Consider the following 18,469-nt stretch of genomic DNA (forward strand, 5'->3'; position numbering starts at 1 on the left):
TTACATGAAAATGAAAACTACATATAATTCTTTCCCTGTCTAGTTTTATTTTTATTTTATACCTTAAGACCACCATTTGCCTTTATGCATTTCTCTCTTCTTTTTCCCACTTGGGCTTGACACCGGCAAACGGATTCCAGTGAATTCCCACTCAAACTATTTCCTGTTTCTCACGAAATCTAACGGGGAAACTTGATCCAGGCAACATGCAGGAGGCAGAGTGGGAGTTTTCGGTCTGCAGACAATCGAATTCAAAGATTATTGGCTTGAATTCAGTGTCCATTGATGAACTCTACTTCTGAAAAGTGCTCTAAAAGTTTATAGGTTTATGTCCATTTGGTTTTATTGCACCTCTAGGCCAGCATCTGTATTGGTTTTATTGGGGGGATGTCAGAGTTGGCGACTGTCTGGTTATAATGGGCCAAAGACTATTTTGTAGTTACAGCATTTTGTTATAGCTGTAAAACCTTAAACAAATGTTCTGTGACATGATCTTCCAAAATTCATATTGTATTTGTTCTCCATCACTCACCCTGCCATAAAAATGGCAAAATCCATTTGTCATCCATCAGCATGAGGAAAGCCGAAGTAGTTAATTGAAAAGAGGCAGATAATTGACGATCACAAGTCAGTCTGGTAATGGGTACAAAAAATACTAGTTGCTAGGTACTAGTTAAGATCAATGGCACAATTAATTCCGCAAAGCCTTGGTTGTAGATAGATTGTCCAGTAGGACAATGGTCCCAAACCTACATAATATACATAGAAATGGTTAAGGAAAAAACATCAGTAACACTTCAACACGATTGAAAATCTGTCGTCTGAACTGGAGAGGGCAGATAATGATATTGACATTTTCTGCTTGGAGGAATGGTCAAAAATCCCTCCAAATGTGTTTGCTTAACCTAAATTATAGGAAGACTCACAGCCTGTCATCTTTGCCAGGGCTGTTTTCTCAAAGTGATAAGTGGTGCCATGAATTATTTGTTAGACTTTGGGCGAGTCATTGGTAAAGCACACTACACATTGGAAAATAAAGTTAATCTCAATAACGATAATGATCAGTATTTTTGTGCATATGTATCCAGGGTGGCAATAATTCTAGAGCCCACTCTCTCGACCCGGACCAACCAACTTTCAAACCAAGCCTACGCCGTTTGTCTGTAGGGCGTAGATTTAGTTCACCGTTTACTATTGCTGTGGCTGTTGTCACGCTGCTGGCTTCTTTCTCCCCTCTGTTCTGTTGAATATCCTGTGAACATTGGCACTTGGCTAACTCTACTGTCCTGTCTAAATTACTAATTTGTGATAAATTATAATGCAATGATCCTGCTAGTAAATTATTCCAATTCCTTACTAAATTGCATGTGCAATACTCCCATTGCATGAGCTTGCACCCATTAACTGTGTGTGCGCTTATAATTATATGTGAAATCCAGTTCACAGAGAAGAACTGAAGCATTGGAAAGGAATTCAAGGTGAGCACATGAGTACCCTAGCAAGTTGGGGCATGCTCTCTTGCCAGTGAGGCAGAAGGGGGGATAAATATTCTGAGTGGCTAGACATGATCGGAGAAAGGGCAGACTTTTCAAAATTAAAGAACTCCGTGAGGGAGGAATGGGTGAGCACTAATTTCATAAGGAATATTTTATGGCGATGACTGAAATGCAAGGTAAGGAGACTGCCATAGCCTACATTCAGTCTATGGTCATGCACAGGCCCGTGAACCCACTCCTTTAAACCACCACTGCCAAAACCAGCTCTAATTATAATGAACTGCTTATAAAGTAATAAAATCGATGATGTGTTTATGAATTTCACCATGCTTTTGTCAAAGCAGGTCCAATACAGCAGAAAACTGCAATAGAAGGGAGTAAATAGACTGCAGCAGCATTCTTCAACAGGATGAGTTCGGTAGGTTCATGAAGAATTCTTAAGCTCAATAGAGCATGTTGAGGGGTGGGAGGGGGGATTTAAATTGAAAATGTAACTGTCATATCCTTTACCCAGAGGTTGTGGTTTTCTCACAAGAAAGCCTAGGAAGCAAATTGGGCTCTTGCATTTCAATTGTCACTATTTGTCACAAAATGAACACAAAATGCATTTACAGGTTTGCTTGTTAATTTTAATTATGACGGGATTATGGTTTCATAAACGGCATCCTCCGATAGCCTGATAGTTTATACGTGCCCAATAAAAAAAGGGACTCATGATGCCAGAAACTCGTGACTGAGCCCAAAGTTAGCTGTCTAACTCACTTTGCCTCCTTTGTGATATATGATACAGCCCTTGGGCAGTGACCGACTGTGCTGCAGTTCAGCCAAAGATAAATAAATGTTAAATTATGTCAGCATAAGGGCACGTTCTCCTCTGAATGCGGGTGCTTGGGCGCTGGAAGCGCTGATGTGTGCACGCCTGGTCATGCCCATTCTCCTTTGTAGGCGTGTTGTCATCACGAAAGGCTGGATTCTCTTTCTTTTTCATATGAATGCTTATGCGCAGTAGTGTACCTGTTCGGTAACTTCTAAATGGAATGTGAAGGCCACATGACAGCATATAATGTAACATGAAACTTGCCATTGCTCAAATGGATCGTATTCCTGTAAAATAAGGTATTGAAATTCATGTTTTGTTTACTGCAGTTGCTGTCAATAAACACACGGCTATGCAGGACATTTCTTAATACAGTTGTTAGGAAATGTCTTTCTGCAGGCTGGTTGCCCCAAGTTTGATTCCCGTTTAGCATTAAACAGCGTCTGTCGATCATGGAGCTGCATTCTTCGACGACATGACGGGTGAGTAGAATGTGATCCGCGTCGCAGTGTTTTTCTTTTTTTACAGAACGTTTACTTACTAATTGTAATTGAGACGATTTTTTACATTTACATTTTTGTCATTTGGCAGACGCTTTTAATCCAAAGCGACATACAAGTGCATAGGTTCTACCACAAGTCAAAGCATCACACCCATAACTAAGAAAATACACATGGAATGCTGTTCTAAACATATAGTCGTCATCATAAGTGCCAATTTTTTGGGTTAGACAAGGAGGATAGGGATATCAGAAAGGGGGGGCGGGGGAAATCAGGAGGGAGGACTAAGGTAGGGTTTGAAAAGGTGTGTTTTTTGAGTCTGCGTCGAAATAGGGGGAATAGCACCAAGTGTCATTCTTTTAAGCCGATTGTAGAGTTTGATATGATTACATTGAGGCTGTGTATTAAAATACAACCTTAAAATTAAGATCATGCAAAAGATCATTGTGAAGCGGCACGGATGGTGCAGTGGGTAGCACTCACAGCAAAGGGTTCGAATCCCCGTCCCCCGTTGACTCCTCTCTGTGCGGAGTTTGTATGTTCTCCCTGTGTTTGCGTGGGTTTCCTCCGGGTACTCCGGTTTCCTCCCACAGTCCAAAGACATGCAGGTTAGGCTGATTGGAGAGTCTAAATTGCCCATAGGTATGAGTGTGTGAGTGAATGGTGTGTGTGCCCTGTGATGGACTGGCGACCTGTCCAGGGTGTATTCCTGCCTTTCGCCCAATGTATGCTGGGATAGGCTCCAGCCCCCTGCGACCCTGTTCAGGATAAGCGGGTTCAGATAATGGATGGATGAAAAGATAATTGTCAATATTTGTATGCTAATTCAGTTATTTGATGTAGTTGTAAATATACACTGGGCTCCAGAATTATTGCCACCCTTGATGTATATGCACAAAAATACTGTAAGCTAACAAATAATACCATGATTGATATTAACTTTATTTTCCAACTTGGGTAGTAGTGTTTCAATGTAGGTCTTGCATAACAATAAAAAAAAATTCATGTTTCACAATTCTTGACACCCCTGATTTAATACTTTAAACACCCCTGGCAAAAATGACAGCCAAGATTTTTTACCCTATAATTTGTAGAGGCCACAGTTGGAAGGAGTTATGACCAATCCTTCTTACAGAACTTTTCAGAATCATTGATATCATTGGGTTGGGGCTTACGGACCCCCTCTTCAGTTCAGACCACAGGTTTTTGATGGGATTTCAGTCTGGATACTGTGATGGCCCTTGCAGAACATGGATGTGTTTTATACATGAAGGTACAATAGGTAATTTTGGACTTCTAACAGTCAAGAGAGGAATTGCAGCAACAGGCACCTTCAAACCACAACACTGTTTATCCTTCCCCCTTGACGTTGACCCCCCCCATTTTTAACTAGTGAGCTTGATTTATTGTACAGCTATACAATGTTTTGGTACAGAGTGTGTTGGTCTGTCAGATACACAGGCAGAGAGTGAGTCAACATGACAGTGAGCCTTTTTCAATTATTGTTTTAACACAAGAATCTTACTTATTGTACCTTTAATCATTTCTATGTGTATGTTTGGAGTAATGCTGGAAAAAGTTATATCTAAACATTGATTGCATCATTTAATATAATGCATTGCACCATTGCAGTGAATATTATTGGTGTGAGCAATGTGACATTCAACCACTTTCCATCACAAATTTGTTGAAACCTTTTTCCACTGTGCTTTATGGTATGTACACTGACAAGGTATGTGTTCTCAATCTTTTTAGCTCTTTGGTTGACCTCAGACCCCTCCGTTCCTCCCAATATCACCTACCTACCTGGGATGACCACCTCCTCCATTAATCAAACATGTGGAAACAATGACCACTTCAAGTACCTGGCCTACAAAATTACATATTGCTTCGTCTGCCCTGTTGGTTTCCTGTGCAACTCATTGGCCCTGTTGGTATTCTTATGCTTCATACCCAAGTCTGCCAGCACGGTCTTCATGATTAACCTGTCATTTTCGGATGTGAGTTTCTCCTTGACCCTCCCTTTCCGCCTAGTGTACTACCTGCAGGGTGGCCAGTGGAACTTCCCAGACTGGCTGTGTCGCTGGTGTGTCTTCTCGTTCTATCTCAACCTGTACACCAGTGTGCTCTTCCTGACTGGGTTCAGCGTGCTCAGGTATTTGGCTGTGCTGCACCCTATGCAGAGCAAGACCCTGGTCACTGTCCGGCGAGCATGCTGGGTTTGCTTGGGGATCTGGGTGTTGGTGGCAGCATGCTCCATGCCGTTCGTCTTCTCTGGGACTCTCGAGCGTCTGGGGAAGACCCGCTGCTTTGAGCCCAGAGGGCACAAAGCCTGGAAGCTGATTCTGGTCCTGAACTACATTGGGCTGGTCGTTGGCTTCCTCCTCCCCTTCCTGACAATCCTGGCCTGCTATAGCCGTATCATCCACAGACTGACCACCCAAGATAGGAATCTAAGAAAAACGCAGGTCAAGCGACAGAGGTCAGTGCATCTGATTGCCATGGTCCTGACCACCTTCCTCCTTTGTTTCTTGCCCTATCACATTGCTCGTACAGTCCACCTCCACGCAGTGGTCTTGCAGGACAGCAGCAAGCCTCAGGACTGCTGGCTGACCGAGCTCCTGCAGAAGATCCTCGTTGTGTGTCTTTGTCTGGCTACCTCAAACAGTTGCTTCAACCCTCTGCTGTACTACTTTTCTGGAGAAACCTTTCGCAAGGCTATATGTGTTGCCTCTGCGAACTGCAGCAACTCTTACAACTCCTTTAACCAGGGCAGCCTGCTCACCTTGAGGGCTAAGTCCAACCCCCGTGACTTGTCTGCCCTTGTCAAGGACGAAGGCCTGGTCCAGGACAACAATGCCATTCTGAGCCGGGAAGAACAGCTATGATGTGACAGAAAAAAAGTCTGATTTTTTTATTATACCGAAGTTCCCGAGTTGGTGGCGTGTCCTCAAAGCAAAATGGTGTAAGCGATTGAGCCATGGAAATTTAAGAGTAAGAATTATATAACCATTTTATGTTACACATTTATGTTTGTACATTTCTTTGTTGCCATTTAACATTAGTATTTCAGTATGTTCTTATTATTTTTGGTTATTTTAGTTAAAATAGCTACAGTACAAGCTAACTTGTACTGTAAAGAATTAGAATCTCAATTGTATGAAATATTACTGCGCAATTAGAGTGCCTATGGGAACCCCTTAAGGATAAGCATTGAAATACAAGTTTAAATCCCTGCAGGTCAAATAGTGGAGACGAACTGGTGGCCACAGTTATTATGTATGCTCTTTGTAGGTGGTGATCTGAACTATTTACACAACTTCAGTGTAAGATTTCTGAAAGACACGTGAGGCAGTATTTCAATCATTTAAATGTGACATTGTATTTTCCCTATGCTGCCTACAAACACCATGTCGATCAGCTATCTGTTTTACATGCAGGTTTCTGGTTCAAGTATTGTGAGAACAGGCTTTTTTATGTCATATGATATAAGGTGTTTTCAGACAATCAAACTATACGCAGTTCTGTCAGATTGTTTGTTTGACAAATGGATACATGGACAACCAAACAATGCAGAGAGGGATGTGTGGTATATTGCCTTGCCTACTCCAACAGGAAGCACCTGGACTGAAACTTATTGAGCGTATGAGTGTTTGATATTTCTCCAAATAAATGGTTTGATGCTACATCTTATTGGAAATATTTTATTTGTGGTGGGTGCGGGGGAAAAAACAAGACTGCTAATTAGATGGCAGTATTTCAGATAAAGTGGATGTATAAAAGCAAAACAGGTAAATGTATTAACAAAGCACATACTGTTGTGTCAAAATGGGCAAAGTATAATGCCAAAATGGATACCTTGGAAAAAGAGAGCTTGATGGAGGACAGCAATCAGTGCTCTGATGGAGAAAAAGGAAAACACTATCACAGTAGAAGGAGAGCAGTAGTGAATGAAGTAATGGCTCCAAAGAAAGAGCAGGAAAACCAGAAACAAGACAAGAGGTTTTGGTCAGTTATTCTGGAAGAAACAAGGAGTGAGCCGAAAGCAAAAAGAGTCTAGGGAAAGTGATGCATAGAAAGTTGGAAAAGAGCAAATACAGGATTGCTTCACCTTGGGTTGATTACATGTTAACAGGGCTGGGCCATGGCATGTATGGCGTCTCAGATTGGCTGGGGGCTGAGGGAGTCCTGAGTCAGGGGGGTGCACCCTGCGCCAGCTAAACAGCTGAAACTAAGCATGTGTGGGCTTGATTAGTACTTTCATTGGAGACCTCCTGGGAATACTCTGGGCTCATTCCAATCCCTTATTCTTCTCTTATAACATCTTTTTCCTTTTATAATTTTCTTGCCCCTAGCTCCACCCATTGGGAAAGGATAGAAAAAGATTAAATGAGAAATAAAGGAAAGATTGGGAGTTCCTAACCTGTACTTCTAGATTCTAGAAAGAATATATAAGGGGTTGAAATGTCCTTAAAGATGGGGAACCGCGGTCAATTTCCGGGTCAGGGACAAGGAAAGGAAAAAAGTGGAGAAAAATAAGCGATTAGAATGAGCTTTACGTTGCTTCTGGAAGAGGTGTTGATGGGCAGAGACGGCGATCAAATAAACCAAATGAACCCAACTTCCGTCCAGTGCTAGCCATGGTTTCTTGGTCAAACCCAGATGAAAACAACAGCAAAAGGAGCTATTTCTGTAGAAAGTTTCCTGTAACTGTTTTTTTTTTTTTTCTTTTTTTTTTTTTCTGAAGACACCTCATTATAAATATTTTGAAATTAAGTATTATTAAGTATTGTGGTCCTCGTAAAGAAGCGCAATACATTCATGAACAGGCTTTGGGAGAAAAGTTCTTAGATATTTCCATTCAAATAATTTAAAATAACGAGCTGTTTATATCTCAAACGCTGTAATATTTCCATACTGTTTGTAAGACGTCTGTTTATAACGGCAGATTCACAAAGCCTTACGCATTACGCAAGTTGACGGTGGCGGTACGTACACTCCCACAGTGCCTCGCAATGTTATTGTTTAGGCCAAGATGGCCGTTGCAGTTTCTGGTCGTCCAGGATGTGTGCTCCAACGCACTTTATCTTGGACGAACACAAGTCGATCTCATTCTGAAAGTGCCAAAACATGCAGGGAGCCGCTCTTCTTGTTATCTATAGACCGCTATGGGAAAGACTTGGGGTTTGGAATATTTTTTCCAGAAGCTATTCACACATCAGACAGCCTTTACGATGCCACAGTGAGCGATGGCGACTGTAAACTGCGGGTTACCATTCACCCGGGCTTGAACCCGTTAGTCGATAAGAACGAACTTCGGTGCGGTTGCCAGCTCAGAAATGTCACTTTCTCTCGCGTCATTGGTCTGGACGGAAGAAACGAGGGAGACGGATGTCCTACCTATCGGGTGATGAATTTGGAGGTGGATTTGGATGCCGGTTTTGATGCAGGTCTCGAGGCATTCTGTGGAATTGACATAGATGCTCTTCCGTGGTTTGGTTTGGAGGGAGACAGCCGACCCAGTCTCCTTCCGTTGCGGGCCAGGAGAAGCTCGTACCTTCCTATGTGGAATAACCATGATTATTACGGTGACATGTGGAAATACACTGCCCCAATACAGCCCGTAGCCAATCCAGCATCAGACTCTGGCGAAGACACAGAAGGTTTGCCATTTGTCTAGCTATGTGACATGGCTTGCTACCTAACCTTATAACTGTAAACTAGCTCGCGTACTAGAGGATAACGTAATATTTATAGCTTTTGCTGGTGTGAGTTGTGGTGAAAATGAAATGGTTGCGCTTCATCGCTGCCTATTTGTTCGTTTGTGCAACATCCCATTCATTATTTATCCTTAACAGTTATTGAAGTCCCATCTGAGCATACCCTGCCTGGAATAATACCAGTTTACCATCTCGTCTTTGTGATATTCAGACCTGCAACCTACTGTCACCCTACGAGAGGTCAGGCAGGCGTTCCTGTGTAGATCTCGGGTCGTCAAGGGGATTCTCATCGTCAGAATTATTCACAAGTCTCGGCTGTTCTATTACGGAAAGGCAGAGCGCAACTGCGAGTGTCCCTACAAGGTAGCGTATGTCTATATTTACAGTGGCTCTTTGGTCTGAATGAATTTTTCTGAATTATTGGTTTGATTGTATGAATGGTTGCATTTACTTTCAATTTTAGATTGAAATGTTCTTCATATGATTTGTGTGTCCCTCTCTGTCGCCAACTCCTCTTGCCTACTTCCTTTTGCTGCTCTCTCACCTCTCAGGCAATGTTTGAGGTGGCAGACAGATCGGGTCAAGCCACCGTGGTTCTGTGGAACACCCTTTGTATGGACTGGTATCGCTGTGTGCACCCGGGGTCCACCCTGAGACTGGCCCGCTACAGAGTGAAGGAGAGCTACAACAGCAGGACAGGAGAGAGGCCGAAGGATGATATTGGTACAGCTGCCCCTGTCCTCGCCACTCATTGCAGTGCAAGCGAGACGTCTAGGTGATGGTAGCATAGACAGTTCAACAACAGAATCAGCATAAACAGTAGCCAACCGTTTTCATATTTAAAATAAAGTCATTAGCCTAATAATGAAAGTCTTTTTCTGATTTATTTGTCCCAATAGTTCTGGTAGAGTGGTGCCCTGGCACCCAACAATTGCAATTCAGCCATAAACGAATCAGAGATAAGAAATTATCCTTATTTCTTGCCATTATCCTTTCATGAATTTTTATTTATTTATTTTTTGCCAGAATTAAAGCTTATGTTAGGGGCCTGGGAGGTTAATAGTCTGGCCGTATTTACTGAAAACTTGTGTGATGTTTCTTCTTTTTTTTATTTTTACGAAGGGTAAAAAGACTTAATGGTGTAGTTCATTACTTCTCAGAATTCTGAACTCTCTCCTTGACTCCCAAAACAACAGAGATCAGCCTGAACTCCAGGAATCCTTCGGCTGACATCTCCTTAATCCCAAAGTCAGATGTCCTCCCACAGTGGCATCTGCCTCACACCCCGTACACCTTCTCCTGTGCGTAAGTAAATCGCGTAGCTGCATCCTCAAATGCAGATTCAAGAATCTGCACTATTCACACCCCTTACACATTCTGCTGCAGGTAGGTACAGTAAATATCTCCTGACAACATCTACTGCAGATTCAAGGATCTATTCTATTCATCCCTTGCACCTTCTACTATTGGTGTGGTACATCTCTACTTTATGCTCCTATCGCCTTTATAATCAAATGAGTTATCACTGTTTCCTCTGTTTATTACTTTATTACAAAGCAATACTGCAGAAATGATTAAACAAAACTCTGGTTTGTTTCATTAGGAAGGAGATTTTGACCTGTCCTGTGGGGAGTACCTGTGATGTCATTGGTCTAGTGGTATTTGTTGGTCGACCAGAACGCACCAGGAACAAGGGTGAGATATGGGAATAGGAAAATTAATGCATTCTTGGGTTCACTGCCTGAAAGGAACTACAACAACTAGAGAAATGAGCAGTTAACAAAATAATCTGTTATTTTGTCTTTGTACAGACAGCCAAGGGGTGGAATTATGGGAATACCGGTGGCTGCAATTGGAGGATGGGACCACCGAACAGCCAGTCATGGTGAAACTTTTCTCCACTTCCCAGCCAGAGATGCACTCTAACATACATCCAAGTAAGACCATTTAAATAACACTGAGCATTTTCTTAATCCCAGGGCATTGATGAAAGTGATTTTCAGTAGATGAAACGTCTAGGCATGTAAGTTAATTTCATGCAATATTTAGATTTTCTTCCTTGGCTTAGCTTGCAGCTGCTTTAACTCGCCTTCTTTCTTCCATTTTCCCTGCAGTGACAATACTGGTATGCACAAATGTCCAGTTGATGAGGGTCAGTCCTGACAGGGCCACATCCTTCCAGTACCTGACCAATACAAGCCTCACACAGGTTTACAGCACAGGTAAAACCCATGGTGTTGGTTCCACAAATCTGGATCCCTTGCCTTCAAAGACGGTCAGCTCAAGTGTTATTGGCACCGTATATATTAGTTCCATATAGTAAACAGCACAGATAAGAATCTATATGTTACGTTCAAACATGTGCAAAAACTATACTTTTATTTCAATACATTTACTCGCGTTTCAATGTTTTTTTTAATTCAGCATTTTTGAATATACAATATGAAGTACTTTAGTTTATGCATGTTGGAAAATAATGCTTATGTCAATAACTATTTTTCTTTTTTTAGTTTACAGTATTTTATGCACATATTTATGAAGCGTACCAATAATTGTGCTTCAAATTAGTATTGCATTGCAATTAGTTATACAGTATTAGGCTTATGTTTTTTATTTATTGAATTTATATACCAGGCATTAATAGTGCACAACACCATACTTGTTTATCAATTGATTATTTTCAAATGGGTTAAGTCACACATTTAAATCTGTAGTCGTTGCTGTCCATATTAGCATATCATAGACATATGTTTGAGCTCAAGGTTATGTGAAAACATTCCATATCCTTTTTTTTTCTTGCCTGTCCTCATTCGTGGAGTCTTGGCTTCTAATTCCTGAGTATGGAGTCTTTGTTTAAAATGGTCTTAGCTTTTTCAATGAGTTCTCTCATCTCGCAAGGCTTTTTTCTTGCCAAGTTATGCACAGTAGGTGGTTTTTGGGGGAAAAAAAGGATCGCTGGGATTTCCAAAGCTGAGGCCAAGATCAAATCAATCCTTTGTTTACTGAAATTACAGCCCTGTCCTTGATGTTTTTTGTCTCAGGCAGTCTTTAGCCTCTGAAATAGGGTTTGACAGTTTTAGTGTTAATGTCACAGTGTTAACTGGGGATTACAGTTATGTGTTCTTCTGCCAATGTCCACTGAAACTTTGATCTCAAAGCCAAAGCTGCTGGAAAAGCTCCAGATCAAACGGACTCAGTTGGACCCAGGAAACATGTTTGCCAATGGGCTGCTGCCTGCACTGAAAACCTCAGCAGGGGCTGGTACTGACACTGAAGCTTCTCACAGTGTTACCATTTTGGCACTGGTGTTGCATCCCTCTAATACACTGTTTATATCGTAACCAAACCAAACTTTAAACTGGTCATTGGTCTCAACCTTTAAAAAAAAAAAAAAAATCATTTTCCTTGATTAACAAGCGTGCCAATGATCTGAATTATCCTTTGGTCAATAAACACATTTCTTTTCACATCACATCATGGAGATTAAATGATAAATTAAATAGAGAAAAATCCGCTTTAATCGGTCGGTGTACTTCAGAAAGATACACTGCACAGTGCAGAAACTTTCTACTAATATTCTTTTAGTGTGAATACAGATAATTAAATTATTTAAATAATGTTGATAAAATGTGCATAACGGTGCAATGCAAATTTAAATAATTGTATTAATTGTCTAATTGAAGAGAACTTGCTACATCTGATAGTATTGAGTATTTTGTCATTTGATCGCTATACTATTATTCAAGGAAATAATAGTTTATTATTTACTAGACTAATAATCAGTTTAAGGTGAAGGTGTACATTTTCAACCCTGCAGTTGAGAAGTTGCATGTTTGGGGAATGTCAGATCTTCCATCCTGACCTAGAGATTTGATATGCTAGCATCAAGAGTGGTCAATTCGGGTTGGGCTTTTACTAGGCTTAGGCTACTTGTATATATTCAATGATATAATTTGCTTGTATTCATGTAATAATGCCAATGATGAAGCTCTGCAAATGCACCTTTTCTTCACGACTTTAGAATTGTAATAGCAACTTGTATTGACGATGTGGTGATGACCACCAGTGTACGCCCCAGCATCGTATGCCGGGCGGTTAAACCGAATAGCACGACTGGCTTTGATTCTGCTGTTCCATCCTCAGGTTCAGGCCATCATTCAACTATGCCCTACAGACGGCTCCGCCCCGTGAGGCAGTTCGTCCAGTGGGTGCAGACGGTAGATGAGAACCAACTGCTTAGCAGGGCTGTAATTGGAGGATTTTTCACCTATCCACCTCTCCCTGTCTCTCTGGAGAAATACATGAGGGACAGAAATGGTAATCACTTCTCTGTAGACCGCTACCATTTCATGTATTTAATTTAAGTAATTTAATGTGTTGTTTGGCTGACACTTTTATTCAAAATGACTTACAATTTATTAGACTAAATTGGGGACAATCCCCCCTGGAGCAAAGTGGGGTCTTTCTCAAGGGCTCAACAGGTTTGAACCAGCAAACCTTTCCGGGTCCCGGGTCATGCACCTTAGCCACTAGGCTACTGGCTGCCCCCATTTCTATTCAGTATAGATGAATTGCATGGAAGGTTATACGCTGCACACCCTGTGCACCAGCGTTGGGCTCAGGGGCTCCATCAGGCAGCTGCATGGCCCTGAAATGGTGAACGTGGGCTCACTGTTGTCTGAGAGGTTTGAGTCATCGTGGTTGGTGTGAGACTGTCGTGTTCCCCAGGAGAGCCAGGCTTGGTGACTGGGGCGGAGCTGAGGAGAGAGGTCGAGAAGCTGCAGTACAGAGAGAGCCGCACTTTCGCCATCCAGGCCACCGTCAGTGCCGTGTCGCATGTCGGGTCTGGAGAGGTGAGGAAGCCCACTCCCCCTCCCTTGGGCCTACGGACACACCCGTCCCATGCATGCATCCAACCACGCAGGCGATGTACATGTATGTTCTCACTGTGACGTGCACATGCATGTTCCATCTACTGGGACCTGCCCATTCATGCACACGTGTCAGCACGTTTACTCCAATCCTGTTGAAACTTCACACACATGTCCTAGAAAAATTTGAGCAGCCAATTTTCCAATAATTTTATTCGCCTAAAATTGGGGCAGGGGGGTGTGTGTGTGGATGTAAAAACCCTTCAATTAAACCTGAAAGTCTGCACTTTAACCACGCAGTGATTTCAACTGTTTGTTTGTGGGAGCACAGAGTAAAAACAAGCAAAAAAGTTTCCCATCACATACTGTAGTTGCACTTACCCAGCACATGCTCTCTCTGTGCCTGGATCAATAAAAGACGGTTTTTGAGCATGACTGGAAATGAACATAGCTTTCAAGTCTATGAATATGCTTATTCAGCCAGGCTGTGTGTGCTCTGGGAGTTTCACCCTTATCCCTGTCCCCTCAGTGTGAGGAGGAGGGCTGCTCGGCTCTCTCTAACTGGACAGGCCAGCTGTCTTCCACCTCTTCTACTTGCTCCCGAGTGCCGCTCACCCATCCATCGTCACCCTCCTCTGTCACTCTCAGCCCCAGGTCTCCCAGGCTCAGAGCACGGTAAGACAAACCGACATGGAAGTAATTCCTTATTTGTTGAAGAAATGTATGAAGCTGTGACATGCGCGTTGGCTGGCTGATCACCTCCTTGATGTTTCAGGCAGGGGCCGTTCGGCTGTGGCCAATCTGCAAAGAGAAGACTGTTTCACACTGCAGAACCCCCCAGAAAAAGGTGTCTGTCTGCCTCTTGAAATCCAGTTGAAATATATTTGAAAAATACGTGTATATTGAAGGTATATGAAAAGTATGGGTCTATATTTTAAAACATTTGCTTTTCAGATTAAGTGCACAAAATAAGTGTCAGCATTGTATGTGAAAATCCAGATATCACAAACGTAACTTCAGATTTAAACACATATAACACAACACAAGTACAAGTATGTATAAACAAGTATGTATTTGACCTAGGTCTGGCATATGTACATACAGTAGTGTGTGTGATTTTGTGTTCTCTAACTCTTAATTTTTCAATGTGTCTAGACTAGCCTTGCCTCTCCACTCCAACCAGCAGACTGACCTGGAGGAGGATGCAGACAGAGGTGAGGTCCAGACTGATTTAACAAGCGGCAATTATCCTCTGTTCGCTGGTATCATTACCATTACAGCTCAGATACTATCCTACTTCATACTAAAGACATAAAATCTATGTTTTCTACTCGTACTGAAAAAGGGAAACGGTTCTAAATGCACAGGTTGAAATGTTATGAAAGGTTATTGTAATTACTTTATTTCCTTATTTAATTTGGTCAAATAATACAAATGTCCTTTCCAGTGAACAGCTGACATTTTAAGTAATATTCATTATGCAGTATTGCTATTCAGCAATATCGTTGACATCTATCCCTCTCCTCTGACGTGAGGAAGATTTCAGTCTGTGGGATGCCTCGATGGAGTTCCTGAATAAGACTGAAGAGGCTGACAGCGATGAGGGTGAGGATGAGGAAGAGGACAGCGGCTCGGCCTCGTCGTTCGTCACTGCGGCCAGCAGCCCCGGATCACCCCGGCAGTGCGCTCTGGGCCAGGCGCGGGCGGCCAGCGAGACCGTGCCGCGGCGGTTCTGCCCGACTCGCCGCCTGGTGCAGACCGCAGCTGTGGGCCTCCAGCCAGCATGCCTCCAGGAGGCCCTGCCCCAGAGGAAGCTGGACACCTTCGCCCCTGCGGACTGCTACCACGGACACTACACCCTCACTCTCAGGGGTAGGCCACATCTCCCCCTGCAATGCATTTCCATTCAGCCTTTTGTCAGCAGCTCAGCCGGAAGGAGTTTGGCTCACATACACTGACCTCAAGGCTAGTGTGCATTAACAAGGTACTAAATACTTTTTTCTGCTTTGTAACCCTTTCAGTCCCAAGAGTGCAATATGGCACTCTCGACCTCCTACCCTTTCAACCAATCATGACTGCTATTGCTATTGTTCTGAGCCCCTATTAAAACCGTACTACATTTTCTCAACTAAAGCCAAACCACCTTGGGATTTTGCTGGAGCCACTTCATATTGTGCTTGGGACTGTGAAAGGGTTAACAAAAACCAAAAATGCGGAAAAAAGGATGTTGTGATATTTTAGGCCTGGATATGAAACTGCAAACTGGATTATAAAACTACAGACTCAGTATTTTAATCTCTGAAATTGCAGTCAGCCTGTCTTGCTACATTTGACTCTATCCTGGTTCTCCCACAGGGGAATTCTTTGCAATGTAAGGGCTTCACCATTACCCAGCTGGCAGGGGACAGAATGCATCACTGTGCTGTCTGGCTGTCTCTGTCAGTGTGTTTTGTGTTTCTGGCCTTCTCTTGTGCCAAGGGCAGTGTTAGAGTGGGCACTCTGCATTAGTTATTCTCTTCCTGTCCTCAGTGTCCCTTCTTTTAATCTTTCTCCTTCTTTTAATCTTTAACCTTCCTTAAATACATACTTTCTTTTTCCTCCTATTCTGCCATTTCCTTTACAGCGTCTCAATATTTCTCTTGGGTTCTCATTCTCCCTGTCTGTCCTCTGAATGCCATGTTCTCCCTCAAATTACCTTTCTTTCTCTTCCTCCTCCTCTCTCGCTCCAGCCCTCACCGACGGTGGCATGGTAGACGCTCTCTTTCTCCCCGGCTCCCCTGGGAACCTCCACTGGCGCCCCTACCCCCACCCGCACAACAACAGCTGGGAGAACACCCTGACCCATGGGAGCTTCTCTCCCTCCGCACCCCCTCCCTCGCCCTGTGAGTACCCCTTCAGCACAGCAACTCGGCATAGAGGTATGAATAAAATGGTCCTGTGGGATAGAAACCTACTCACCTTGGAGGAAGCAGTCTGAACTGTAATCACTGTGGGGTCTGAAACTGAAAGGTGAAGGGGTGTTTAAAGTGGTATGATGAAAAGGCATGGCCTGGGGAACCTCTTTTTCTGTAAGTAAATATTAAGTTGATCGGTTCCTGTTATTCATGTGTTCTGGGCAGTTGGTATTATTGTCTGAATTACAATAATGTACAGTATGTGAAATACATTTGAAATCCTGCCATCAATCTATTGAAAAGGAAGGAATGGTTACTTACAGAAAGTCCTGATTGATATTATTTCCCTTTTTTTATGCTAATCACTGGTTTAAAATCGTACACAGTGCCTGACATTTAGCACCGAATGCCACTCTGCCTTAAGTTATGCTTGCAAATGTGCAGGGCTTGAACATGGCCACTCAAATAGAACAAGGGCAGATGGTTAAAGTTATTTATGTTTAATTATTCTACTGCATTATTTTACAATTAAGCTGTATTAGCCTGATCACAGAAAAATAGAAAATGCACCAGCACCACATTGCATTCCCAACTACTACCATTAAACTGTGAAATATAGTAGATGTTTTACCTAAGCTTTTTATATATTGTGAGGTTGGCTACTGGAACGTTGCCTCATTGTCTCTGAGCAAACACTAAAGGATAGGCCCAATAGTACTGTGTGCCCTGGTCTAGTACTGTAGAAAATTAGTCACCAATAATCTGTTCTTGCTAGTTTAGGAGCAGTGGCTTGAAGTATAGGTGTACCAACTCACATGCTGCCCTCTTCTCCCCCCAACACAAACGCTTTTTCAGCTGATCTGATTGCCATGGCGACGCAGCTGACCAGTCAGAGGCTGGTGTGTGTTCTGGAGGTGTGTCAGTTGGGCAGCGGCAGAGTGGAGGTTGTGCTGAGCCGGGCTTTTCCTCTGAAAGACTGAGCTCATGTGCCCCGGGAACCCAGACAAAGACAGTATTGTAGCATACATTTAACACTGTTGTAACCCGTATAAATGCTATTTTGTTCTGGTCATAGGATATTGATGTACCTTTACAAACATTTCTTAGTATTTTTCTGTAAACCCAAGTTGATGTTTAAGTTTTGACTTACTTGTGCCATCCAGTTTAAAACTGCAAGCTCATATCTCAAAAGAGACCAATCCTTAAGTCAAGGAAGTTTCTTTCTGCCATGATCAGTTTTCAATGAATGCTTTTTCAGACCTGTGGTGTGATATCCAGACGCTGTTGGGAATTAGAAAGGTTTAATTTCTAGAGTCTCATTATTGAGAAAAGCACTTACAAGTACACTTTTTTTCTTATTTAATTTTTAGATAATAGTATTATATTCATTTTTGCCTGCAGTTGAAACGCTAATTTTTATTGAAGCCTTATTTATTTGCCACTTTTTCATGTTTTATTTTTTGTAATGCACTGCACTTGATAAAGGGTTTTATACTATATACGTATATGTTGTTATTTACATGTTCAATTATGTGGGTCCACAGAGGCAGGAGGCTGCCTGGTATTAAAAGAAAGGGGGGGGGGGGGGGGTCTATTGGGCTAGAAGGCCAGTGGTTACAGTTCAGTTACTCAAAACAAGGATTCCTAAAAACAGCAGTAAGGGTGATATTCTTCTGGGGGAGGTAGACAAATTGTAAGGGAATTCTGTGACGAAAGTGAAAACAAATCTTGTTACAGCTGCCCACCGTTGGGTTTTGGCATGAATGACGCTAAATATCACTAGTATTATGTTATGTTGAGGATAACATAACTAAATATTTTTTTCTATTTTCCATTCTCCTTTGTTCTGTTTTTTTCCCCCCATTTTCAAAATGTTTCCCTTCTGACCTGTGAACTGCAGATGTCAACTTTCAATCTTTATTTCTGTGAAGTAAACCATTTGGAGCAAGCTTGGCTGTGAAAGTTATTAAGACTCCAGAACGTTTCTTGTTTCTAACGATTTTCCAAACAAGTATTTATTCATTTGTTTAAAACATTTTTACGTGTCTTATTTCATAGTAAAGTGACTTTAATAATACTGGTGTAAATTAACATAGTTTTTGTTCATTTCTTAATTTATAATTGTGGTGCCAGTATAGTTAAGTGTGATTGTTTTCTTTAGACTTGGTCCA

At 42.2% G+C, this 18,469-nt stretch overlaps 2 protein-coding genes across 2 annotated transcripts; both read left to right on the forward strand.

Annotated features, from left to right (window-relative positions):
* The first annotated feature begins 112 nt into the window (after nt 1-112).
* Nucleotides 113-6,433, forward strand: cysltr3 (cysteinyl leukotriene receptor 3). Its single transcript, XM_061234235.1, has 4 exons — nt 113-1,672; nt 1,841-1,914; nt 2,713-2,795; nt 4,569-6,433. The coding sequence occupies exons 3-4, from the start codon at nt 2,789-2,791 to the stop codon at nt 5,699-5,701; spliced, it is 1,140 nt and encodes a 379-aa protein (XP_061090219.1). The 5' UTR covers nt 113-1,672; nt 1,841-1,914; nt 2,713-2,788; the 3' UTR covers nt 5,702-6,433.
* A 1,415-nt stretch (nt 6,434-7,848) lies between these two features.
* Nucleotides 7,849-17,795, forward strand: si:ch73-71d17.2 (RPA-related protein RADX). Its single transcript, XM_061233882.1, has 15 exons — nt 7,849-8,476; nt 8,745-8,896; nt 9,085-9,256; nt 9,730-9,838; nt 10,137-10,228; nt 10,345-10,470; nt 10,648-10,755; nt 12,677-12,850; nt 13,262-13,386; nt 13,934-14,079; nt 14,180-14,251; nt 14,560-14,618; nt 14,944-15,276; nt 16,134-16,286; nt 17,154-17,795. The coding sequence occupies exons 1-15, from the start codon at nt 7,849-7,851 to the stop codon at nt 17,276-17,278; spliced, it is 2,574 nt and encodes an 857-aa protein (XP_061089866.1). The 3' UTR covers nt 17,279-17,795.
* The last annotated feature ends 674 nt before the right edge of the window (nt 17,796-18,469 follow it).

This window comes from Conger conger, chromosome 3, assembly GCF_963514075.1.
Source record: "Conger conger chromosome 3, fConCon1.1, whole genome shotgun sequence".
Lineage (NCBI taxonomy): Eukaryota > Metazoa > Chordata > Actinopteri > Anguilliformes > Congridae > Conger > Conger conger.